This window comes from Notechis scutatus, chromosome Z, assembly GCF_049901735.1.
Source record: "Notechis scutatus isolate UNSWTSFEM ecotype Mainland chromosome Z, rNotScu1.2, whole genome shotgun sequence".
In the NCBI taxonomy this organism is placed as follows: Eukaryota; Metazoa; Chordata; class Lepidosauria; order Squamata; family Elapidae; genus Notechis; species Notechis scutatus.
The window spans coordinates 102888773-102916389 of NC_142025.1; the positions used below are offsets into that span (position 1 = coordinate 102888773).

At 39.3% G+C, this 27617-nt stretch overlaps 1 protein-coding gene across 5 annotated transcripts; it reads left to right on the top strand.

Annotated features, from left to right (window-relative positions):
- Positions 1-27539, top strand: LOC113413357 (paired box protein Pax-6-like). 5 transcript variants are annotated; one of them, XM_026669520.2, is made up of 8 exons: positions 1-85; positions 8755-8978; positions 15834-15992; positions 17762-17844; positions 17957-18116; positions 18433-18533; positions 18647-18788; positions 20177-25825. In XM_026669520.2, exons 2-8 carry the CDS (start codon positions 8864-8866, stop codon positions 20260-20262), a joined length of 846 nt encoding a protein of 281 aa, XP_026525305.1. In that variant the 5' UTR covers positions 1-85; positions 8755-8863; the 3' UTR covers positions 20263-25825. The 5 variants fall into 5 exon arrangements, 4 of the variants coding, with proteins under 4 accessions (XP_026525305.1, XP_087801373.1, XP_087801372.1 ...); XM_087945247.1 differs by having other exon boundaries at positions 18647-25825; XR_015745594.1 differs by lacking the exon at positions 1-85 and adding an exon at positions 26659-27539 and having other exon boundaries at positions 8766-8978; positions 18647-25767.
- Positions 27540-27617: the final 78 nt, after the last annotated feature.

Below are 27617 nucleotides of genomic sequence, written 5' to 3' on the forward strand. Positions count from 1 at the left end.
TAATTTACCCAATTACTGCCTCAGCATCACTTTTAGTCAAGTACTGTCCTGCTCAGTTGCAAATTTCAGTATCAGAGGATTCCAGGTAATTATGATTATAATAATTCTGCTAATATGTATGATATATGAAAGTGCAAGGAGAAGGAATGCAGCAAAGAAATAGAATAGAGTGAGGGTTGGTTTTTTTTAGTTCTTAAGAGACAAACGCATCCTCGGATTTTGTGAAATTTGAGTATGCCTCAGTTGTATATATGCCTGCATAAAGGCTACTGGATTGTGGAGTGAGATGTGGCTTCAATTAAAATAACTGATTGTGGAGAACATAATTCAACCTAGCCAGTGAAAAGAAAGATCCATTTATGGGAAATTTGTTCAGGGGAAATATTGCCATCCATATGTTCTTTGAAGCAAGTACATGTGTGTGCAATTTATATGTTATATAACTTCAAATACCACAGTTTGTTAAAAATACTTATTATAGTATGATTTCTGAATCTTTATTTCTGCTCCTTTGCTGCTTTTCTTTTCCACTCATAAGTTGTGATTTCCCTGCCAAATTTACTCCTCATAAATGCAAAAGGTGCCTCACTCCTCAGTTCCTGGGCAGAAACAGGGAAGGCAGCCATTTTGGGTTGAGGTGTTTATTGACTTAAGAGTAATATGGCATCTTCCCTTTCTGGTATTCACTCTTGTGGTTGACTTAGTTTATGTGCATGTGGGATGGCTGAACTCAAAATGAATTGTGGGGCTATCAGGTTGAAGAAAGCATGAAAACATGGAATTTTATGGTATTCTTATGAAGTGTGACTGCTGAGATTTGTGGAGGAGGGAAGATTCCTAGTGGTGGCAGATTGAAAGAATAACCTTCAAAAGATTTGTTTTAAACATTGTCATGATTGGAACATGGGCCTTTTCAGTATGATTTTATTTATTTTCCCTAATCTGATATTCTCTAAAAGTGTTGGGCTACAAAATGCATAATTTCCTGCCTATATATCAACACTGACTGTGCCTGTGAAGAAAGCCCTATTAGGTGGCTTATACATTGTTACAGGAAAAGATGTGGCACAGTTCATACAGTGCATTGACAATTTTCAGGGTAATGTTGATTGTGTTTGTAAATAATAATATTCTACATTTATCATAAAGAGAGAAATGCAGTGGTGGTACATGTACATTGTGCTTGTAAATAATGACACTGTACATTTTTGAGAGAGAGAGAGAGAGAGAGAGAGAGAGAGAGAGAGTTGTTCCACATGTGTTTATATAACACCTGATATTGTTTGTGATGGGTGCTATGCAGGTAAACATAAATACTTTAATAACCATTATGTTGTATTATACAATATATAGCATAAGAGAAAATATTTCTGATTGTATGTTATTAATAATTCCGGTACGGTACCTCTGTAATCTTTTAAATCTATAAATCAGATAGTTTACCCTAATTCTAATGAGTTCATTCAGGCATACATTTGATCCAGACTCTCTTTGAAAGTGTTTCAGCATCAGAATATAGTCAGACTTTTTAATGCCTCAATGAGAGCTTTGCTTGCATGCAAGATCCTCAAATATGTAAAAATGATTAGTTTTGTGTCCTTTTTGTGCCTTGAAAGGAGGCCAAAGAAAGGTCAGGTTGCTTTCTATGCACATCGCATGTATCTGCTCATATATAGATCCTACTTTTAAGTACATGGACAATGGACAGAGGAAGCAGGAAAAGGGTAATTCCAAAATTGGCCTGAAAGTCTGTGATAGAAATCTATTTTTTAAATTTAAACAGGTTGGCCTATTTGGGTAGGAAACTGTCTGGGAAGCCCATTTCTGCTTGAAATGCTTGGATACTGGGCCTGGCATGGATCTAAGGCTGAATAGGCACTGCCAAAGTTTAGGAGACATCAATTATTTTGCTCCTTTCAAATCATCCTAAAAATGCACATTTTTGCTTCAAACAATGTGGGCTGAGGTATCACAAATCTTGGAGACATAGCAAATTAAACAAATATGGCAACAATAAGTATTTATGGACGGCTACTTGTTTTTCCTTTTCCTCCTGTCCATCCTATGTGTAAATACCAAATAAAACAGCAGAACTGTGAAACTTACGAATACCATATATTGTACTATAAGACTATTGGACATTCATATTTTCTCTCTGCTGTTTCTTCAGTTAACATTTCCCAACCTGTGTCTGTCCCTCAGATACATTGCTTTTGTGTTCAAATTATTCCTAGCGAAAATATTTGGTTATGCTGGTTTTAAGTTATAGTGATTTATTTGTTTGTTTATTTATATTTATTATTTTTTACAAATGACACAAGCAGCCAACATACATAATACTCCTTCCTCCTCCTATTTCCCCTACAACAACAACCCTATGAGATGGGTTGAGCTAAGAGAGAGTAATTGATTAGACTTTGTAATCTGTGCTTATGGGTGACGCAGTGAGAGTTGTGTCCTTTCTTGTGCAGATGTGACAAATATCTTCATGGAACATTCTCATCCTCCCATTATTGGAGGCAGCAGCAAATTTTGTTGAAGAAATTAAGAAATCTTGTTAGGGCACAGCCAGACCGCCAGTTTAATATGCTTCCTTAAAGTCCTTGAGACAGAACTAAAAGAATGCTGGCACAATTTGCTCTGTTCCAACAATACATCTCTATTCTCATTTAAGACTGGTGAGGGTGCTGTCTTTACAATTTCAATGCAAGGGAAAACATCTTCAAGGATGCTGTGAGGAATACCTTAGGATAACGTTGCTCAGATCCATTTGGAATTAACTCTAATTGGGAAAGTCCAGTTGAGTTGACTTAGTCACAATCTTGTCTTTAACTAGGAAGTTTTATGCCTTTAAAACCTTTAGACATTGGGCTACCTGTCTACCTGTAGGTTCACGTCCTTCCTGGCTAGTTACTTCCTAGGAAGTGATAGTCCTCAATATACTGTAGATAGATATAGATAGTCCTCCACTTACAACTATTCATTTAGTAACCATTCAAATTTACAACGGCACTGAAAAAAGTGACATGACTGTTTTTCACTATTGCAGTGATCAAAAATAGGAACTTTGGCAACTGGCATGTATTTATGAGGGTTACAGTGTCCTGGGATCATGTGATCACCTTTTGCAACCTGCTGACAAGCAAAGTCAATGGGGAAGCCAGATTCACTTAACAACCATATGACTAACTTAACAACTGCAGTAATTCACTTAAGAACTGTGGCAAGAAACGTCATAAAATGGGGCAAAATTCACTTAATAACTAACTTGTTTAGGAATGGAAATTTTGGACTCAATTGTAAGTCAAGGACTACCTGTATGGCTGAGTTCATATTGGTGGAGAATTTACCTTTCAGAATAGAGTTGGTTTTGCTTCTCTTGAAGGAGGCGGTGGTGAATTCCCTCCTGAAGACTTCACTGTCACCACTAGCAATCTTGAACAATTCCTGCCCAGTCTCCAACCTTCCTTGTTAATAAAGATTTTTGAGAAAGTGGTGATGTTGCAATTTCTGTGGGCCCTGGAGGAAATGAAGTAGCTGGATCTTTTTAATTGGGTTTCAGCCTGCAACATAATATGGAGGCGGACAGATTACACTTGTTGATGACCTCTGATGGAATGGAGAAGGAATGGTACAACCATTCCTGTTCTCCTTGACTTTCAGTAGTTTTTGGTACCAGCAGCCATGATATCATCTTGAGTGACTGTAGGGTTTGGAAATAGTGTTTCAGTGCTTCTCCTCATTTTTTCTGTAGCCAATCCCCATTGATGTTGGCAGGAGACATGCTGATTTATAAGTTGTTGCATGGACTGACATTCTCATCCTTCCTGTTTAACAACTACATGAAATAACTGGGTGAGGTTGTTTCAGACTCATGTATCATCAGTAGAGGTCAAGTGATGCTGCCAGTGCTTTGTCCACTGGCTGAGTAAGAACAACAAGCTTGAGCTCAGCCCTGACAACATTGAGGAGCTGTATCTTCATAGCTTTTCTAGGGCCATGAATTTTCTGTCTTTAGTTCTGAACGGGGCTTCTCTTTTCCTCATACACAATCTGAGAGTTACCCAGTTTCTGTTCAGAGCGCAGGTGGCACATTAGCCAGTAGGGTCTTTGCTCAGACTTATCTATGGTACTACCCTAACCACATTGGCCTCTTGACTGCAAGTCTTTCCTCAGTAATCTTGTTTGTGGACTACTGCAATTAGCTCAACAAGTACAGATAGTCCTCGACTTATAACCAGAATTGGGGTCAAAATTTCCATTGCTAATCAAGGTGGTTGTTAAGTGAGTTCAGCTCGATTTTATAACCTTTTTTGCTATGGACGTTGAGCGAATCATTGCAGATGTTAAGTAAATCATGCAGCATTATATGAATCTGACTTTCACCATTGATTTTATTTGTAAGAAACCAGTTCGGGAAAATTGCAAATGGCAATCTTTGGGATGCTGCAACCATTGTAAATAGGTGCCAGTTGCAAGCAACCAAATTTTGATCATGTAATCATGGGGATGCTGTGACAGTTGTAAGTGCAAGGACCAGTCATACATCACATTTTTTTCAGTACTATCATAACTTTGAACGATCACTAAATGAATAGTTGTAAGTCGAGGACTACCTATTGCTCTTAAAGACCTCCAGGAAATTACAGCTGGTCCAGAATGTGAGGAATTCTAGGGATGTATTGGTACACCCATTTAATATCTCTGCTACACGAACTGCACAGGTGACCAATGGATGCACTTATGAATGCAATTCAACTGCTAGCCATCATCAGTGAAGATTTCTTTGTTTATTATTTATAAGCTACCCATCTTGTGATAAGTGATTTCATATCATAGGGATGACAAAAGCAGTTTAAGGAAAATGTGTCCCTGAATGATAACTTGCCAAGCATCTTCAAATTACAACTAAAGGGATTTGTGGATCCCTTAGTCCAGCATTTGCTTAAAAAGCAAGACAGGATATCAAAAGGCTGTCTCCTGATTTACACTCAGGTTCTGTTGTTCAGTATCATTAATGCCTCTGGATCCTGTGGGTATCATACAATCTTCACAACTAATTGCTTCATTCATTAGACATGAATTTGCTAATCTGCTTTTCAAGCCACAGAAAAACTTTTTCTGGGGTCTTCAAATCTATATGCTGAGGTTTTCCCTAGTTCAGGGAAGGAAGTATCTGGCAGCTGGTGATATAGATAGATAGGCAATAACTGAGGCATTTTGATATTTTGATATCCAATGAAGTGGTTTAAATTAACATCAGCTGAATAGATTTGGCAAAAAAATAAATGGTTTTGAAAGATTAATGGTGTTTAATTTCAAACTAGGTTGCTGGATATATGTGGTGGTATTCTGAAATATTGTGAAATAACAGTGGTTAGATGCTGACTACATGGACAAAAAGTGAAACGATTAATGTAAGGATTTGATTATCTGGGGAGGGAGAGATTGGGAGTCTCGCTTCTGTATCTTAGACTTCTTATATAGTCCCCCAAAAGCAGAATATCATTTGGTGATTTACAAAGTGATTATTCAAACTGTACCAAGCAGTTATGGCTTGTAAACAGTTTTTTGGGAGAGCAATTTTAATGAAGCAGTCAGTTAGTGGTTCATTTGGCAAACCATGATTAAGTAAGACACAGCTTCAAATGATGTTTGAATATATGCATCTTATTCTTTGGAACGATGTTTTACAAGGCTGCTGTTGTATACAAGGTGAAGCATAACAGACCTGGACTTCAAAATCTGGTTAATCATTAGGTGGCAGAAAATGATTCAGAAAATGCTACATTCTTCATTTTTGCACTCCATATATATAATATGCTAATAAGAGAAGGACATTGTTTTATACCAAAGACATTTCAATAACAGTTTTTGCAATTAATTAAAGATCTCACATGATTTTTGTAGTTATGTGGTACAATGAAATTTGAATTACTTGTTGTGGTGTTGCAAAATTTAAAGTTTTCATTTTAAAAAATCTGTTTGAGATATTTGGAAGTAGAGTATATTTCATAATAGGACTAATTCTGTGGTTTTTCATTTTCTTACAAGGCTAGTGAGCACACTGTTGTGCTAAAATTGAAGGTTCCGTATTCATGCATGTTCCTCTTTTTGTTAATCTGATTTCTTTTGTCCTTTTTTAAAGATGTGGTTTAAATTATTTGCATATCCACTTGACAAGGATGCTATTTCTCTGCTTTGCTGAATTACTTTTTTACAACCGCATGCTACAAAATCTCAATATATTTCTTATAACTTTGTTAAAATGCCTTTGATTTCTAGTGATTAACTTATAGTAACTAATTATTTAAGAAGTTGTAGTTGAATCTCCATTTTTTTAAAGCTAAGAGCAACTAAAAAGAGAGCTCTTACTGATTAAGAGCACGGATCTTCAGATGCTTTTTTCCCCCCAGTTGAGCAAAAGAATGTGAAACAGAAACTTGAACATATTTTCCCAATTGTCACTTTAATCAAGGGCTGCATACCACCTTAAATCACTCTCTTGCAAGATGGGTGGCTATTAAATAAAAAAATAAAATACTGGAGGAGAAATGATATCTGACAACATTAAGGCCCTCAAGATCTGCTGCAGGTCAATATTTTATTAATTAAATTTATATGCTGAATTGCAGGAGGCAACTTTCAATGACTAGTTTCAGAAAAGAGTCTCCTAATGCTAATCATTCATTGTTTTTCCTTTGTTGGCGGAATCACAAGTGGTTTTCACTATTATCAGATTTATAATGAATTTATTTCACATTCTACTCTATCTATGCTAATTAGTTTGTAGCATAATTAGTTTGTAGCATAATTGGAGGATGAAGGAAGATCCATTCAGTTCACCTTTAGTGTAATCTTTGTTATTACTCAACATGAAAACTGTTCCCTTCCTCAGGAAGTTAGTTTCAGGAGTTCACTGTTGCTCCTTGAAAAATTGGAATCCCCAAGAGCTTATTTTAATAAGCCTATGCATTTGCTTTCCTTTCTCAATTAACACATTTAACTTCACATTTGAGATTGTCCTCAGGCAGTGAAGATAGGCTCACTCCAAGTGTCCAGAAGTTTCCTTTCTGGAAAGGTATGTAAAAGTGGCATTGTCAAATGTAGCATCCACTTTGGATACAGATTCGTTATTCTTTTGTCACATTAAGTCAAACTAGTTTCTCATATGCCTGTAGAGTTTGTGACTTAGGAAAATAAATTAAGAAATAATAAAACAATAATAATCACACTGGGAGTATCAAGTTTTTAAAAATCATGGCAGAGAGCTGCAGTACAGTGGAGTTTTTAAATATTGTTGCAGATGTTATTATTCAATACCTAAGTAGGAAAACATGGATGCCCAGGATAAATTAATAGGATCTCAGAATACCTATGTGATATATGTTTCCTCCTGCATTCATCATTAACAAAAATTTCATTCATATGAGGAGTAGAGTGGTTGAGTGTTAACTGTATGTGTGTGTGTGTGTGTGTGTGTGTGTGTATGCCTGTGCCTGCGTGCACTTTGACTAGCACTCAGAACTGCCAGAGGCAAGAATATTGGCCCATTCATAGCATAGCATAGAGTGGCGGTGGAGATTGCCAGGATGAAGGACCAGGCATCAACATTCCCCATCCATGTATCTAACTACAGCTGTTACCTGGGATTTAAGATTCCCCAAACAGCTCTTCATGGGTTGAAGAAACTATGGACCCCTGAGGTACCATATAATTTTGTTTGTGGGAGGCCACAAACATACCAACTAGATATCCTAAGGATGCTTTTTCAAAAAGGACTTTATTTTTCCTTGAAGACATTTCACTTCTCATCCAAGAAGTTTTTTCAGTTCTGACTGAAGGATAAGAAGTGAAATATCTTCAAGGAAATACAAAGTCCATCTGCCTTTTGAAAAAGCATGCTTGGGACAACTATGACCTGGATGACTAAGAATCTCCATAGACCAGGGGTGTTAAACTCGCATCGTCATGGCGTCATCACATGACGTATCGGGACTTTTTCCCCCTTTGCTAAAAGGGGAAAAAAGGGTAGGAGCGGGGCCAGCATGTGACAGGCCGTGAGTTTGACACTGCTGCCATAGACATACCAACTAGAATAAATAGTAGCCATGTATAAAGAGGGAGTATAAGGAAATGAATGGTAAAGATATAATTTGCAGATTACAATTCAATATTTTTCTGATTGTGGACAAAGAGGATTTATATTCTACTGTTTTACACTATGACCTTTAGATCAAAATCAGAAAGGGTATCCATTATTTTCTAAGAAACTGCAGAAGCTGCTTTAAAAACTTAATCTGTAGATTCATATTGGTCTGATTTCTGCCATTCTTTCTCAATCTGGACTTTCTTTCAAACAGTTCAGAGCAGCCCATATGTTTTTCCTGTTAGAAATCATGTAATTTACACGTGTAAGGTATTATTAAACTGAGATAGCCTAATGTTACCAGTGCAGGACCTTTATACTTCAGTGGTGCTTTGAGTCTTAACTCTAACGTAATCCTCACTTACTCACAGAGTTACAGGCCAACTGTGAACACAAAGGAGAACTAAAAAAATAGCAATATTTTCTTAGTGACCAAACATGCATTGTGTAATAAAAGCATGGATCCTCTGGAGTTTGAAAATATGACCCAGCAACTGTTCCTCCTTCCTTCCTTCCTTCCTTCCTTCCTTCCTTCCTTCCTTCCTTCCTTCCTTCCTTCCTTCCTCCCTTCCTCCCTCCCTCCCTCCCTCCCTTCCTTCTTACAGGTTTATCCAAGGCAAGGTGAGCAACTGCAGCTTGCAACCCCCCAGGTGGGGGACTTGTATTGACTCCACCAAGCCTTCTTCCTACCCCTCTGATCTTCAGCCCCCTTCCATGGGGGTGGATGGCATGTATGAGAAGAGCAGAATGCTGAATATACAAAACAGCACATGGAGTAGTCGTCAGGAGTGGTACCAAGACAGTTTGGTGACAGGACAACTCAACCCTGGTATGAAATCCCCCTGAATATGTTTATATGTGTACAGGGAAACATATTCAAGATACGTTTTCCCCTTTCCTGTGATTTTCTTAGAAGTTAGATAGTTCAATGTGTCCAGCTGAGTCTGGAAAAGCAGGGGTTGGCAGCAAAGCAGAAAGGATTTTTTTTCTATTGCTTTTCCTGTGTTCTATGTCTTCTTTTAGCTTCCAAATAGTCAATTCTGGGCTTCATTATAGGTAGTAGATATTAAATATAGCCTATCCAACCTGGAAGTCTTCTAGCCTTCTTGAATTCTCTGCAAACATTTCTTCATTAATCATTTCTTCTCCAGCAAAGATAAAGAGAGGGGCAAGATCAGTTCACAGCTTTCCCCAACTAAATCAAGTTACTTGTTTCACCTCCAGGACCGCTACTTGGTCTCCTTTGGTATTCACCAGGACACAAAAATGCCTTGGTATGCACCACTGAAAACTCATGACTCAGGTCAGCAGCAGTCTATTTTGAGTCACAATTTAAATTGCCCACAGTACCCTAACGGAGAGTCAATCAAAGGCATAGCAGAAATGAAAATGGTAGCTTGCGTTGCCATCTGATGCTCTGGTGCTTTCGCCAACTTCCTTCCTTTTTATCAAGTAAGCTTCTAAAGGGAATTTGTCCAGACCTCCAAATCATCACAAGTATCAGTGCTGGAAATGACCTTGGATTTTTCTCCCTCCTCCACTCCCCAAAAAACAATCTGGGATTCCCAGGTCCTCTCTCTGCCAACTAAATCTTTTTTTTTAATTCAGCATCATAGACACATCTGTCTAATTATTAACTGATTGTTCCGTCAACTAAGGAAAAAACTCAGAGAAATCTTGGTTCACATTTTGGGCAAACTCCTTAGAAGGAGTGTTTGATGGAGCAAATGAGATAAGAAGTGCTTTGAATTCCGAAGCATGTGATTTGCAGAGTCTTTGCTTCATATCCAAAAATGGGGCTGGAGATGGCTATGGGATAGTACGACACATGTGGCTTCTCACTGTTCTAAACCAAGCTTACCAAAGCATGAGTAGGAAGGGAGTACTTTATGCCTTGCTTGACTAACATGTGAAATAACCAATGAGATTGGGCAGATATTTGGTTTGAGGTAGCATGGCTTTTGTACCTGCTAAAATTGAAGATCTACACTTCTTGGCATCACTTCCTATGTACTCTTGAGCGCATTGGTGAACCACACCATAATATCCAGAAATTAATATCACAAATTAAAAGCAAATCTTAATGCTAAAATGGAATTTCAAAGGTGATGTGCCATTGAATTCTCATTTCTGAAGACAATCAGGAAGGATAAAAATGGAGAATGGATGTTTTTATGCCTGGCTTAAAGATGTCCTGGAGCACCCATGAATTAGGACTCATTTTATTTTCTTATATTGCAAACCTTAAATAATTACCTCAAATTAGTTTCAATTAGAACAACATAGGCTAATTATCCAATGGATGAGGTAACCTATATGTATCTCATCTATCCACCCATTTGTTATTTGGTTCTTAAGAATTCCTCAGAGCTCACTTTTCAGTAAAGTGTATTGCTAATTCTCATTGCAAGAGACAGCTGAGCGTGCAGGGCCACTGAACTTTCTCATCCCTCTTGAGCATTTATTTCTAGGTAGTGACTTTAGATGGAAGACTAGACTTTCTCATCCTCCTTCAGCATTTTTTTACAGCCTTGGTTGCTGACTTCAAAATCAAAGCTATAAGGGCATTAGCACATACTGTAAGATAAGAAGGTAGTGGGATCCTTCTGCATAAGTTAACATGTCTACTAGAACTGAGCCTTGGGCTTCCTTGCAATATATAGACAAGGTTATCTATTGAAGGAGTCAGAAAATTCAAGATGGCAATCATGATCATGCCACTGAGGTTCTATCATTTTTTGCACATGTAAAATGGGTGGGGCTTTTATCATGTGGTTATGGGGCCTTGACATTTTTGATCCCTCTTATATTCATTCCAGTAGAAACAGTTCTTTGCACTCCACTTTTTCATCATCTCTATTGAGATTCAAAAAGACCTTTTTGTGTTCTGAAAGAACCTTACCTATCTTTATGAAATATAAAACATTTTTTTTCTGTTTTAATAAATAACTTATTTATTAAAGACACTTATATGGCCATCCAGCCCTCCCATGGTGACTCTGGGTGGCTTACAACAATAAAATTCTGCAACATAAAACCCATAATCTCCCCCCGCACCACCTAATAATAATCTCTTAAGTAATCCCTAGGGAAACTGGTGGGCAGAATATGGGATTGCTTTAAGGCAAAGATGTCAAACTCGACTTCCTTGAGGGCCGCATCAAGATTGTGTTTGACCTCGGGGGAGTGTGGCCAGCATGACATTACTTGTGTCCGGGGTGTGTGTGTCTTTGGTGGCCCGAGTGCTCTGCCAGCGAAAACAGGCTCCTGAGCTCCATTTTTGGCTGCGAAGGTGTCCTGCATCCCTCTGCCAGCGAAAACAGAACTCGGGAGGGCCGTGCACAACCCTTGCAAGCTCTGTTTGCACTGGTAGAGCCACTGCGGGCTGGTCCTTCGCTGTTTCCAGGGTGGCCCTGTGGGCCACATCTAAGCACCTCACATGCCAGATCCGGTCCCCGGGCATTGAGTTTAATACCCCTACTTAAAGGTAAGCATGGACCTTAGCGTTAAAGTCTTGATGCTGATATTCCAAAATTTTTCCACTTCAATAGGTTGCTCCAGTTACTCACGACTCCACGGTGAGACAGTTCATAAATGGTGTTGCCGCCCCACCTCAAACCACAATAACCCTTGTTGCCTACCAGGCAGTTTGAGTCACATGGTATTGCTTTTTCTCAAACAGCAACATTCAACAGCTGAACTGAATATCTAATAAAATTAATAAAAAGCTTTCTGCCCATTCACTGGGGACTTTCCCCACAGCTGAGCTGATATATCCTCTCTATCCTCCATGACACAGCAAAACAAAAAACAAAAACCTAGCATGAACTTTGCTGTCCCATTGCCAATCCCTATCCTGCTTCTCTTACCTTTGTTTCCATACATTATCAGTTACCTGATTCCCCTCCAAGGTAGTTGGTGACAAAAACCCTAACACATACCACACATCTTGAGTATCCCTGTGTCCCAAAAAGCTAGAGTAGTCAATTATCTTAAAAACACGCCTGATGATGGCCTATATTGTGTGATCTGGCTTGGAGGCCCATTCGCAATCCAGCCCACCTGGAACTTGGGGTAGATGTCCCTATGGGTGTGGTCTAATTCCAGATGTTTTGTCCAACCTGGAGCATTCAGACAGCCTGGAACAGAGGTTTCAGAATCCCTAGCCAATACAACTTGCAGATCCAGAGAATAATTACTCAAGACACTTGGAAACTGACAAGTTGGGAAAGCTATGTCATATATGTGCACATTCTATACTAATGTTCTTGATTCCATCTATGTGACCCACATCCACAGAGACCCATAACTGTTGTGGTTACCAAAATATACGCCCCACTTCTCCATTTGTGGTGATTTCAGACACAATTCAAGACCTTCTCTCCCCACCCTCACCCCCCATTTCCCTTCTCTCCTTCATCTCACCACCCCAGCCCTCCTGCTCCATTTCCCCTTTGGGTGTATGCAAGCGTATTTCCTCCCTTTGCATTTTGCAAAGATATCTCAGCAAAAAATAGAACTGAGGGGGATATGGGAGAATGTTGCAGGGAGAGAGGCAGACTGGTTGAAGTGACATGGGTGGTGAGGACAGACCCTGACAGCCCTATATCTGGGCCAGGGCCAAGCAGAAATGTTCTTCACCAACGAGGCAGTTTGGGTTTTTTTGCTGCAGGGACTGCAAACAGTTAGAAGAATCAGGGGGGAGGGAGAAGGCCATGTCATCTCACATTAAGGCACTCTGGCTGATGCAGTGGCTTTGCATTGCCTGAGGAGATCTGAGTGCTTGGTTTCGCAGAAGCACGGAAAGGTCATTGCTCAGGATAGCGCTCCCCTTGGATAAAAGGTTAAGCTCTTGTGGGTTCCCCCAAACTCTCAGTTGCCACCCATCCATTATCTCTTTCTCATGGACTCCAAGGCTTCAAGCAGCTATCACCAGTTTCCCTGCAGCCCCTATTTTGAGCCAACCAGGAAGAAAACTTCCTGTCTCTGAGAGATCAAGATTCCCACAACACACACCAGATATACAAAACCTACACACTATCCTGGAAATAAAATCTTCTTCCATTTACCCCTTCCTACCTCTTTTCTGCCAGAGAGACCGAGACTGTTTTCATGTCTTCCCATTTGTTGCCCCTTCTGGTCTTGAGTCAATGCGCATGTATATTTTGTATGCCATGGATGATTCTGCCCCCACCATAATGAATTAGAACCAGATAGAAGAATCTATCTCTATTGTGAGTGTGCAGTCATGGATTAACAATTTCTTAACATACATTATTCTGTGACTCTTTATAAACTATTAATAAACTGTTCTCTCACCACAGAGACAGACAGGAAGAAGAAAAGGCCTGGGGTGAGGGAAGCTAAGAAGCCAGAGGAGAATGTCACTTTTCCATCAGGGGATAAAGCAAGACATCACATGAGGTTCAGGGACCCTATATCAGATTTCTGGACACTATTGGAAGAGAAGTTTCCAGAATTCTGATTAGTAATATTTGCTGGAAAGAAGGCTATAGCTATAGCACACAGTTCCAGTGCATATATTTCAAAGTCAGGAATTATCTGCATAAGCAATTTAAGGTGATAAGATTTTGGCTTGGTTTTTGGGGGAGGGGGGCTGGGGGTCCCCTTTCTGTGTAAAAGAGCTTAACTCTTTGAGGAAGGAGGGTCAGCCTATATCTGCTGATGGTTTGGAAATTGACTAGTAGGCTTCCTATCTGTGTGAGAACCAGCTGAAGGACATCTTTGTATAGAATGACATCATCACCCTGCAAAATTCACCCTCGTTTGAATGTGCATGTAACATTGTATGTACATACCAAAAGATTGGTGCTTGCACTGCATGGCTGCTTTTCTCAGTTGCCCCCTCCTGTACTTATTTAAATGTGCCCCAAATAAAAGTGTCTACCTTCTTTCTGTGTACCTGATCTTTCTAATTACAAGCAAAAGACAGCCACAGTGGTGCTCTAAGCAGCACTGAGCGGCTGTCTCAAGCCACCACATTAATTCCCCATAATGCTGTGAAACATCCTCACACTCAAAGCAACTTATGGCTATACCTATTGATTCTGACTGAGAAGCAGAGCATTGTGGGAATTTGAAATGGAGGCTTGGTCTAGTTACTTGTGGCTTGGACCATGCAAATAATTAATGGAGAGCTGAACAACCCTGAATGTGGATGCTTTTCTAAAGAATTTCCACAGACCATTCTTTTAAATTTCAAACACACCAAGGAAGATATCTATGTTTTTTTTTTTTACAAGGCTTTGCATTCTGCACTAAAATCTCACTTGGTTGGAGCAAAATTATGCCATTTTCTTTCATGTCTGAGTTGATAAGTTAGATAAGAACAAGAGTTGAGTAGGATATTTCTCAACTGAACCCAAATCTTACAAAGGAAAGGGGAGCCTGGGAAAGAGAAGTAGTGGTTGGAAACGGAAGGAGTATGAAGGGATTCCTAATTTTGCAACACCTTGTGGATACATTTTCCCCTTTGCATTCTACAAACAAGACACTTCCACACAGATATTGTACAAGCTGGTCAATGCATGAAGCTTGGCCAACAGTGGTTAACGGTGCCCCAATCCAACATTGGAACAAGTTGCTATGCAGGAGAGTGGAATAACCTGGAATAGGAAAAAAAATGGCAAAGAACATTAACTATCTTCACATCAGCACAATTTTTAAAGATAGTTAGGATGACACTGCAGTTCAGCAGCAAACACACTGAATCCAAATCTCCAGAGCTCTTCTGTGTTTGGGGAGCATCTAAGCCTCTATACTTTGTCTATAATACTGATGCCAAACAAAACAGACCCACAATTGGAATGGAGGCTACGGTAGTTTGATGCTGATTTTCTTGCCCTCTTCTTGGTCAGCAGAAGGAAGCACTGGTTGGCTCATGCAACATTGATAGGTAGTCCTCGGCTTATGATTGGTGACAGTTAGTGGCAGTTTAAAGTTCCGATGCCAACCTCATGATCACATTTTAGGACTCAGCAACCAGCCCACATTTATGGCTGTTTGCAGTATCTAGCAGTCATGTGATTGTGATTGTCAATCTTTTTTGCCGAAAATCGGCATTTACTCCAGTTTGCAGCAAAAAAAGCTCCATGGTGAACAATAGATCCCCTTAACAACTGTGGCATTCACTTAGCAATTGCTGCAACAAAGGTCATAAAATTACATCTAGTTCCACGATGGCCTGCTTTATGACTGTTGTGATTTACAACCATTAAGGTTGTCAAGAACTACCTGTAAAGACTGGTGCTAGTGATAATCACCATAAATCAGTTTCTGAGGGCTTGGAGAAAAAGTTTGGTGCAGTGGTTAGGCAGGAAAGCCAACTAAGTTATTTTGGACCTCTCGTTTTCAGTCCAATCTGTCTGACTGTATTATTGTGGAGCAAATAAAAAGAGAGTCATTATACTTCCCATTGAATCGTATAAAGAAAGACAACATATAAAGCTAATGAATAACAAAAAATAGCAGCATTGAAATGATGTCTCTCCTTCCATCTCTGCTCCTAAGCCATTTGAGAATTTATGGTCATATAGGAGGACTACAACTCCCATATCCCAGAGTCAATCTATCTGTCACTGTCAAGCATATCTGAAGAGCACCAGTTTGGGGAAGAGTGTTATTAACTCTATGCTGACCATTGTTTTCCATCCTACCTTCTCAGACAGTTGTCAGCAGCTGGAAAGTAGCTTGGATTCTGAGCACCCCCAAGGTGGTGGCAACCAAGACCTAGATGACTCCCAAATCCATTTGCAGCTGAAGCGCAAATTGCAAAGAAACAGAACTTCTTTTACGCAGGAGCAAATAGAGGCATTGGAAAAAGGTAAAGCGGAGAGGAAGCAGAGATTGTTCTGTGATTGGGTGGAATTTCTTTCCTGAGGTAATTTGAGCAGGAGGTTGAGAGACAAGTGTGGGGAATGTCAGTTCTTTTTATAACCAGCATTTAGATGCACCCTGTTACATTCTAATCTACACAATCGCCTTAAGGGGATGATTCAAACAAAAACATAAAACTTTGCTAGCATGTGGCCTTTCATAAAAGATGTATGAAGAGCTTAGGAGTTAGTTAGTCTTTCCAGGTACTCGTTGCCCTAATAACAGATGTAGACAACCCATCAAACCCAGGCATACAGTTTAAGAGAACCAGTTGCACAACTGTTGTATTTTTGAAGCCACTGACAGGTGAAGCCTGAAAAAAATGTTTCTCAAACTTGGAAAATTTAAGATGTTTGGACTTCAACTCCCAGAATTCTCCAGTCAGGTAGGAATGCTCCCCATGCTGGCTGAGAAATTCTGGGAAATAGTTTAACATTCCCAAGGTTGAGAAACATTGCCTGAAGATCTCTGAAACAGGAAATTTCCTTTTATTGCATCAAATTATAAATCCATCTAAATTAGAATTGTGGCTGGCAGTGGCTCACATAGGAATTTTTTTCCAGTTCTGATCTAGAAATTATCAGCAAATAAAACTGAAGATTTTGCTAAAAACAGGATGCGTTACATATTGACTGAGCAAAACCAAAGGTATTGGAAATCCTTTCTGTAGGATGGCAGTCAAGCTATACAGAAATCATAAACAGTGTTGCAACCTACGTACGAAACTGAATTTTTTGCCATGTGTTATAAGCTGTGCCATTTTTAAATCATACACAGTTTTAGAATTGGAGAGCACTGGATTATGCATAATAATTTTACTGACTTCCTCTAACCTCTTTCTTAGAATATTGCTGTGTAATAATTATGAGAGGTATAATTTATTTTTTTCTAAACCCAGATATTAACATTAGAAAAAAGTAACAATAACTTCATCTACTTAATGGCATTCTGTTAAGGATGTCCGATTATTTAAAGTCCAGAGTTGATAATTCAATTTTAAAGACAGAATGGGAACAGGAAGAGACATACGTGGCCATCTGGTGGTCATAAACTGTATGCAGGCTATGCATGAAGCTGCTTTTGGGAGGGGGTGTGTGTCATGCAGTGTAAGACATGACATTTTTAAATCACACATTATACCAAAAATACATATATGTACCAAAAGCATAGAATGCATTATATCTGTGTTTTTCCAACTGGGCCACTTGAAGATGTGTAAGCTTTAACTCCTAGAATTTCTTCAAAGTGGTGTTGAAGTCCACACATGTTAAGCTGGCCCAGTTTAAAAAAACACTGCAATGATTTTTAACACTAGAGTTTCTAAAACATATGGCTCTTAGAACAAAAAGGAAAGAAGATGACTGCTGTGAACAATAAATGGATACCACTGGACATAATGTTTGCTGTCTTGTTGAATTCCTATGGAAGTATGACACTGGAGTGACCAGGTAATAATCTAACATTGAAGGAAGATTATCTTTCTAAATACATATTCTACTGCTGGTAACTAAAGGAGAACTAGAGTGAGAGAAGGATCACATATGAAAGAACTGTTCTTTTGAATCCAAACATCAAAGTAATAAGGGGAAGTATGTACCTCTAATATGATACGTAGAGTATGAGTGCTTGAAAATATATTTTGTTAAGATCTGTAAGTGTTGGTCAGGTGGAGGTTATGTCTTTAATACCTTAACTTGATGTACCTTAAATCTTCAGAATTTGAGCGTACTCACTACCCTGATGTCTTTGCCCGTGAACGCTTGGCAGCAAAAATTGATCTTCCCGAAGCCCGGATCCAGGTAAATGAGATGACCTTGTAGCCATTTAACAAGAAACAAAAGGGCAGGGACTTTCTACCATTACACTCCTTGTTCTCTTGGGCAACAGAGTTCCTCTTTTTAATTTTTCCAGGTCTGGTTCTCCAACCGTCGAGCTAAATGGCGTCGGGAAGAGAAACTGCGGAACCAGAGGCGCCAAGCAGGTGGCACTGGGGGGCACTTGATCGTAAACAGCACTTTTGGCACTGTAAGCAGTGCTATCTACCAGTCACTGCCCCAGCCCATAGGGTCAGGTGAGGGCCCTACAAATTCATTCATTCCCCCATCTATTCCTGGGGTCTTCCCAAGCAGCATAATTCATTAAATTATCACATACCATTTGGAAACATTGGTGCCATGAGATATTTTTAGGTTCTGGATTTAAAAAGTCGCCTGTTTGTGATCAGTAAAGCCTGTTATTCATTCATTGCAGAAATTGATGAGCCAACTGAGCTGTTTTTAAGAAAAACACTTCCTCATTCTACCGAATGCTTCTTGGACTATTTCTTAATTTGCTTCCTAGAGGGCACCACTCTTCTCTATCACAAATCTCTTTTTCTTTCTTTTCAGGTGCTATGCTGGGCCACACAGAAAGTGTCCTCAGCAACAACTATGGTTCTCTCCCACCTTTAGCTCCCTTTTCCATGGCCAACAACAACTTCCCTATTCAGGTAAGCTTAAAAGGAACAACAGAATTCTTGAATGGTGCCAAGTGCGGGTTGCAGATGGCCGGTATTAATATCCTTTTTTCTTTCTCTGTTGCATATTCTCTGGTACTCATTAGCAGGCAGTGCCCCCTGTTGCCAGCCAGACATCATCTTATTCCTGCATGCTCCCTGGCAGCCCATCAGTGCGAAGTTATGATTCATACACACCGTCCCAGCTCTCCTCCCACAGTCTGAACTCCAGCAGTGGGACCTCTACTGGTAAAGTAGCAGGGGAAGTGGAATTAGGAAAGGGGGAGATGGAAGCAGAGCACTTGGGATGGGAGAAAACAGAACTGAAGCAGGAAAACTTGGCAGGAGGAAGTAGGCAATCATAATGGCCATGGCAAATACAAGTGAAGAATATGGGAATAAGGAAAGGGATTCTTACTCTGTGGTAGGTAGAAGATGTCCACTTGTGTGAATTTCTTTTAATATTTTTGAAAACAAAATAGAAGAGGCTTCTTTCTAGTCTCATGGTCATGGAAAATAATTGGATGTGCTAGTTTCATTTTTTCCTTCATTTAGGGCAATATTTACTCATCGGGCATCATTTTAACTACCATATTAGGTGTCAGAATATTCCTTTACAGACACCATAAGGCCATTTTACAGCCTCAAGAAAGACAATAAAGAAAAGAAGTGAACAAGCTATGCCAAAGTCTGCCAAAGAAATTGGACAAAGAAAGAAATTATGTTTAGAAACAGATTTGCTAGTACTTCATCCCAACAGGCATTGCCCATGTCATATTGTTTTCAGCTCATTATTCAATCCATTTTCAACTCATTATTACTAAATTATCCTAGTAATAGTACAGCATCTTTGGAGGGAAACAGGAAGGAAAGAAAATTAAGTGGGGGGGGGTTTGGTGCCCTCTGAGCTTGGTTGTTTTCTTGCAGATGTTTCATTATCCAAAATTGGTGGCATCATCAGTGCTAGTAAAGAATGGGATCTGCTCTCTTTTTATATTCTAGTGGCTTGCCCTGTCAGTGTTGATGGAAATGGCCTTGATGGTTCTTTGGTTGGGCTGTTTACTGTTAGCTTGTTTGGCATTTCCTTGTTGGGGATATTTTTTTGCTTCTTAATTGTTGGTCTAATGTTAATCTTGATATTATTTTCTGCTCCTCTGGGTGTTAAAAGCTAAGTGGGAATCCTGCTTCTTTACTTGTATTTGCTTTGCAAAAGCTGAGACTCTTAAAAATGTCTATTTCATCTCCTCTTTGATGCAAACAGTCCACCCATTCTCTTAAATAGTTGTTAAGAATGCAACGGTAGTAACCACAACAAACACACATTATTCCAGGGCTCCAGAAATGCCTCTGGGGCTCTGCCATGCCTTTACAGAAGCAACCTTTTTGTTGCCTTTTCTACATTCAGAGACCTCTTCTTTTAGGAATCTGAAATAGCCTTGGCAGTCTGTGAACAGGGAACATTATTGTAACAGGATTGTTCAACTTGTTTCAGTTTTTGTCCCCAACTTCCTACAGTTTGCTGTGTTTCCTACAGTCGCTGAACTGAAAATCCTGGGTTCAGAATTTTGCACTCTGTAACAATCTGGCAGGATTCCCCCTCCCCAAAAACCCCACTGACCCTTTGTCTCTCTTTCTAGGGTTGATCTCTCCAGGAGTGTCAGTTCCTGTAAAAGTCCCAGGTGGGGATTCTGATCTTGCCCAGTATTGGCCGCGGCTGCAATGAGCACAAAAGTGGTGGAGGAAAAAAAGCAAACAAGCAAAAAGGAAGGAAGGTTAATGGAGAGAAAAGGGCTTTTCCTTTGCATGGGGAAATACAGGAATGGTGAAAAACTCTCAGGGAGGGGATAGCACACAGGGAGAGCTTCCCTGCCCTTCCCTCTTTCTGTCTTTAAGTTAGGCAACCTCGTCTGCCTTGGTTCTAATGCAGAGTTTTTCAACCTTGGTAACTTTAAGAACTGTGGAGTTCAGCTCGCAGAATTGCCCAGCCAGCATGGGGAATTCTGGGAGTTGAGCTCCACACTTCTAGAAGTTGCCAAGCTCGAAGAACGCTGCTCTAAAGCGTCTCTTGCCTTCTTCAACATCTGTGTGTGCATCTACAGCTGCTCTTTTGCCTTCTTTGTTCGGTTGGCATTCTATCCCATGAGCCCCCTCTTCTTATTGGGCTTCAATGATATCTGCAAGGTCTGGTCAAAGAAATCAAGATGGAGGCCAAGCTTCAACCATGCTGCTGCATACTCCATCTTGACTTTTTGTAAACCAGACCTTGCGGACACCCTGTTTGCCTCCCAGTGAGAACAGTGAGAATCAGAACAACAACAACAACAAAAAAGTCAGGAAGAAAAGGAAAGAGAACATTTTTGTGGGGAATCTAACATAAAGGATTTTGGGAGGAAGGCAGAGGGGCAGAGAGCTAAGGCCCCTTGCAGGAATAGCTGCAAATGGTAGGAAATGAATAATGAATAAAAGAAAGTGGGTACAATATAAAACCTTGGACAGTAACGCTTAGCAAAAGCTTGAAAAGGTGGCAATGATATTCATTCATTCATTTATTTCCTTAATATTTTTTTTTTATCTGACTTCTGATTCACACCTTTCATATGGGAATCACAGGATGGGATGAATGCAGTGGGAAGCACAAGAAAGTATGCACCAATCCTCTTTTGACCCATTGCAAAAATCTTCAGGAAAGCATAGCATTCCTACTTTGGGCAAGTTTTACAAAGGATTGTGGAGATGAAAAACCCTCCTGTAGCACTGTGAGAAAATTAAGTGGTGCAAAGGTTACTATTGTTACTTCATGTGTGATATTCAGTGTTTGTTTGTTTTTTTACAAAATTTCCCTTTAACCTATTCTCCATAACCTAGTTTCTGCTATCTCCCCTGCCCCACATATTTTTCCTCTTCTGCATGCAATTCATTTAGTTGAATTTTACATGGGTCTCAGAGGTTGGGATATCTCCCCTCCCTCTAACCACTTACACAAACACACATACTACTTGTAAGTTCAAACTGTTTCGTGTGTGTTAACAAAGGGCCTATGTACATAATACTCTATGTGTATGTGTTGTATGTTCACATGTATGCATGCACATGTGAACAATACAGTCACATTATCCCAATTCTAAGCAACATGGTTGAACTGGGGTAATGAGGTAGAGTGGGAAAGATAAGATGATAAACTAGAGGGAGATAGAATGTGTTATTACAAAGCAAAAATGTAGTAAACATCTATTAAAGTTGCATAAACAAAGGAAAACTCAATGTTAACTTTTCTGCAAGTGCATTCAGTTTGATCTTAGCTGTGGATGTTGTGGAGGAGATTTTAAAACCTGTCCGTTATAAGTTAGTGTTAAAGCTGTCTCTTGCTCTTTCAGCTTTTTCCAGTGCCTCATGTATCAGTTTATCAAGAATGCTTTCTATTGTATTACCCTACCTTTTGCTCAGCAAACATCTCCCACCTTGGTCTGTCTTGCTTTTAGTAAAGCCTGTGGTTTCGGGTGCTGATCAACAGAGAGAGCTGTGTGTCTTTGGGCTCTAAACCACATGAAGATTGTTGTTGATTCAAGACACAGTAAACTTCTGTGCATTTCTTGAAGGGCTGAGCAATTGTAATCTTCTCCAGATTTTTTTTTAATAACAGAAAACAAGAATAAATGAGGCAAGAAAAAAGCTATGAATTTATGCAAAGACAGTGGGCTTGTATTCAGGATGAAGAATGCAGGACTAGGGGATGAAGGAAGGGAGATACAGAACTCAAATATTTTTCCTGGGTTTAAGTGTTAAGGCTAGTCCACCTTATACAAGGATCTGATGAGCTCACATCTGAGATTAGATGCAACAAGAATAAGAGGAAAAATCCACTGCTATCTCGCTATGGAATTCTGAAGTAGGGTGCAGGTTTGGCAACCCAATGGGCCTCCAGGCATTATTAGTCATTAACTCACACTTGCCTCTGAGAGTCAGGAGTCTAATATTAGAGGGACAAGTGGAATAATTTTCTTCATCTTTATATATTAAATTTCCATGTCTGATTTAAAAAAAAAATAGAAAGAACTCTACAGATTAACTCCTTTATGAACTGCAAGCAATGTAACAATCTTTTTGGTAGCATATGGGATGGGAAGGTTAAAAGCATTTGTGAAATGTCTTCCTTGCATTAGAAATTATCCTCTCATCAGCAGTGAGGACCTTTCCACTGGATAAGGGGTTGGGCTGTTTCCTTCTTATTCTCATCTGTAAAACAGACATCTCCAATGAAGTGGGGTGGGTGGAAGGATGTCTGAAGCATTATTTATGGGAAAAGCATAATATGTTTTGGTGAGCATTGTATTAATTTTTTTTCTGGGTCAAATGATGTTCAAGGCCTTAAGTGACTGGTTAAGTGCCATACTCTGAAAATAGTAAGAATAGGATAAAAAGTGAAAAATTGATGTTAATACTGGTATTTACATTTAATTAACTATATTAATTTTATATTGATAACTTTGAATTAGGTTTAATTTGACACAGCAGGACTTTTTTGTTATAAGGGTAAGGTGAGGAAAGGCCCTCCATAAAATTCATTCTGAACTCTCAGAGAAAAATTGAGACATGAATACCACAACATATATTTTTTTTAAAATTCTCTTTATCCTTCACACTTAAAATTACAACTTCACATACCACTTTGGGGGATCTCTAGGGATCTTGTTGAAGATTGTTCTATATAATATGTGTTCCTTAAGGTTATACACCTCTCTTTTAATCCAATTAATGGTTTACACAGGCACAGGCACACATCTCTGTGTTTTGCATGTTTATTAGATATATCCTGATATCTAATGGAGCTGAACCAGTTTCTCAGCTATCATTTTTTTTCAAGAACTTGTATTACAAATTACTTACAAATTTTAAAAACATGCTTAAAAATTGACAATATTTTCCTTGAATATATATATATGCAATGTTTTAAACTGGTTAATGCAGCTTTTTTCAACCTGATGCCCTCTGTGTATTGAATTATAAACCCCCATACTACTTTCCGACATGATGCCCTCCTTCAGCTAACTTTTTGCCAAAGACAAAGTTAAATACTTGTGAACTGGCAGCATTCTCATGAGTGCTGCCTTATCTCCCAAAGTCACAGCATGCCTTCAAAATGGTAAATGATACCATATCCAAGACACCTGGAGATGCATTAATCAACAAACTTTATAACAAATTAATGTTGTAATTTTCATCCAAGGTTGTCACAGCAATCCTGACTGATGTGAATTCTGATCAACAAATGTAATATACCTAACTGTTTATTACCTGGAGCACAAAAGCTATAGATGTAGTCTTCAGTATAGGTATTGAATTTGGACATGACTCACTCTGGGTATGGGTTGAAAGAAGTGGGAATGTTGCTTATCCCAGTTCAATATTCTTCTGTTTCATTTTGTAATACAACCATGTATTATGCTTTTAATAGTTGCAGAAGTTCTATAATATGCAAAGCTATCCTAGCATTGCATCTCCCTGCTGGTGGCAAAAATACACTCTCAGTTGAATTGTATTTGGGCATAAGTACATTATAGACAGATGGCCGGTAAAAGAATATAATCTTCCTTTAAAAATAGGCACTAGGAGAAAGTGGTGATAATGGCAATAGCCATTCCAAATTGTGGACTCCGAAGTTATGTCCACACTTGAGCCAATTTTCTGGCCAAGGAAATGTGGTTCTGTTTACTAAGATTTTTTTTTTCTCAGAGTTGGCTCTGTTCTTAGTTCCTGTTTATTCAGAGACCCCACCCTCTCCCAAGAGCTAGTTTGAGAACCACAAACCACCGCACCCTCCTGAGATTGGAGCACCTGCAAGGAGGAAGTGGTTGGAGGCAGTTGGCCAAGGGTGTGGGATGTATTTTTGAGCATCTGCCAAGATAGGCTGGCGGGGGGAGGTGGACAACAGCAGGGATTGGGTACCAACTCCCACAATGGCATCGACTTCAGTTGGAGCTGCCGTAAATAAGGGTGAGATAGATGTGCCCTCTGCCTGCCCTCTTGAGAACTGGAGCAGAGGCTTATGGGTAAAAGATCTGCTGGATCTTTTAGGAGATTGGTAATAGATTTTAAATAATAAGTCTTTTTACCCAAGAACCAGTACAACGCTCTAGTTCAAGAGTAGACCACTTGGCTACCAGTGTGAGACTAGCACACTAGGGACAATCTCCTCCTCCTTCAATCCTATGAATGGAAAATTGGCCTCAGGTCTGCCAGGAGGTTGATATTCCCATTAATAAGCAAAGCAAAAGACTCTGAAGAACTCAAGATGGATTCCTACTTCCCCAATGAAAGTTCTCCTGTTTTCACAAACCTGCAGTCAGTTGCCATTTCTTCAGCAAGAAGAATCCTCCTCTGGCTGCTTGCTTGAGCCTTTGATTCCCAGAATAGAAATCCTGTTCACTGCAGAGTAAAGTATTTGTTTCCTTCCATTGCTTCTGGCTGGGAAACAGCCGCGGATGGCTCTCTAGCCTCCACTTAAACACATTCACTGGAGGGATCTACTGCCCCCCTCACCTCCCAGATAACTGTTCTACTGCCAAACTGCTCTTCCTTTTAGTATGTTGTCTCTGACATTCTTTGGAATATGTCTTTGAACTTTAGAACGTAGGAACTATCTCCCTGATGATTTTATCAATCTCTTTCCCAATTGCAACAATCACAATCTTTTAAGAAGTTTAAGCCATGGGAATATTGATCTTTCAATCTCAGGAAAGATATGGAAGATCAAGAAATCAGTATTTCTCTTGGAAATGATCTTCATAATAGATTCCCCTCCTTCTCCTTTTTTCTGTTTCTAAAAGCCAACGGTATAAAAGGAAAACATATGACAAGTATGGAGAAAGCATTCAGACTCCTACGCTCTCCTTGCATCAAGTCCTACATAGTTGGGCAAGATCAAGATATCAAGAATGACATGTATTTCACTGAGGTATCTGTAATATTAGCCTGCGGTTAATGCATGTCTTGGAAACTATAAAAGGAATTTCTAACCTTCATTTAAAGGCAGTTCGTTAAGGCGGAGCCTCTTTGAAGGATCTGAAATACTTTCTCTCCACCTGGGCTAAGTGGCCGTTTATAAGATAAGATGTCAACTGTTTTACCTGTTGTCTATTGATTGTTTTTTCTTCCTTTCATTCCTTTTGGAGCCTTTCCACAAACGGTCACTCATTGACTCCTGGCACTGACTTCCCTTTCAGGGATATGTGTGAGTACTGAAGTTAATTAGAAATTTGACCTTTGAGAGAGAACTACATTAAAATCCTTTCATTCCTATCATTCCATTCCTATCATTCATGGGGTTCCAAATTAAGAGTCACCGGATTTCAAAAGTAGCATTTTGCCTTGCTATAGGCATAAATTGTGATATGATGAGACAGGAGGAATGTATAGAAGAACACATGATCCACACAGGAAGTATAGAGAACATGTACAACTTGATCACCAAATAAAGACTGAAACATTTTGGGGGGAGTAGATAATCCCAGGAGAAATACACCACTATAATAATAAGGAGTCATAAGCCTTGATGCTAAAGCGTGTCTCTCTGAGTTGTGTGGAATGGTGGTAATACCATAGATATCAAAGCAAGAAAAGGAGAGCTGCCAATACTTGAGGCATGATTTGCAGTTACAATTCAGCAATTATTTTGTCAAGTGTTGTGCCCAAGGTTTGCAAGGATGCTGCCTGGACAGTAGCCAAGGAATTTAGGTGTATGGAGAAAATTAGTCATCCAGAATAATTAATTAAGCCTGGCATCAGTTTTTCTCTTTGAAGGAGAACAAAATAACTCTTTTCTCTCTCCCAATTATCCTTTCATGTGCTATGCCAGATGTGGGCATCTGTATTTTTTATTTGTGCTTCTTCTTCATCTGAAACATGTAGGGAGAACTTGGATGGCAAATGATTCTGTATAAGGTATCATACTCCAATATACTGCAGAATATGTCATGAAGCTTAAATACAGATTAAATGGTTTAGGAGGTCTGGAAACCAGGAATATTGATTTTGTAGAAGATCCACATTCAATTATCTGTGAGATCGATATTCCCATATAACAATAGCACTTAAACATATACCGCTTCATAATGCTTTACAGAACTCTCTAAGTGGTTTGCAGAGTCAGCATGTTGCTCCCAACATCTAGATCCTCATTTTACTGACCTCAGATGGATGGAAGTCTGAGTCAACCTTGAGCTAGTGAGGATCAAACTGGCAGTGAGCTGAATTAGCCTGCAATACTGCATTCTGACCACTGTGCCACCACAGCTCCTTTCCAACCCTTCTCCATTAAAAATAAAGACAAAATGGTCAAGGAGTCAATGCCCAGTGAATGCCCTGGGTGGGGGCATGCTCAAAGCAGACTTAAATAACCAACAGGAAACGCGTATTTTGCAACCTCTAACCACATCACCACCAGTAGAATCACCAATGTGCTGTGCACAGTCTGTATGGCAATAGTTGTTTTAAGAGAAGAAGGAAAACTCTGGTGTGAATTGTTTTACAGTGAAACAAGAGCTAAGAGATAAGATGAAAGCAACTTCCTGACAACATGTCCCTCAAAAATTATTATTAAAGCATCTTCATAATGTTGTTAATTGCTTGAAAAATACTATTATATTTCTTCTCATCTGCCATTCAGTCCCAGGCTCTTTTGAAAGGACAAATTTCTAGTCTTCTTAAACATTCTCATTGTCCTTTTCTGAAACTGTCTTCTGAATCTTCTTCAAGTGTGGTGCCTAAGACATCATTTTAGATGGGATTTGGCTAGAACAAAATAAAGGAGAATAATTGTGCTTCTTTTTTTCAAATATATTTATGAAGTTGGAAGAACCAATGGTTTTGACTATAGGATCTGATACTGATTTAAATATGAAAAGTTTGGGTTACATAAATTATGTGGAAGTAAGTTTTATATGTTGTGATTTTTATTTGTATTGCTATTATTATATATCAAATAAAAAAACACTAAAACTGTGATTTGGAAATATGCTTTTATGATTGAGCCTGAAATTGCATTTGACTTTTCTGTAGCCACATCACAGCTGTAGTTTACAG

Coding starts and splice junctions, on each gene's coding strand:
- LOC113413357 (XM_087945247.1), top strand. CDS start 8,864: ATGGGGGTGGATGGCATGTATGAGAAGAGCAGAATGCTGAATATACAA. Junction 8,979..15,833: donor GACAGGACAACTCAACCCTG/GTATGAAATCCC, acceptor CTACCTTCTCAG/ACAGTTGTCAGCAGCTGGAA. Junction 18,117..18,432: donor GCCCCAGCCCATAGGGTCAG/GTGAGGGCCCTA, acceptor CTTTCTTTTCAG/GTGCTATGCTGGGCCACACA.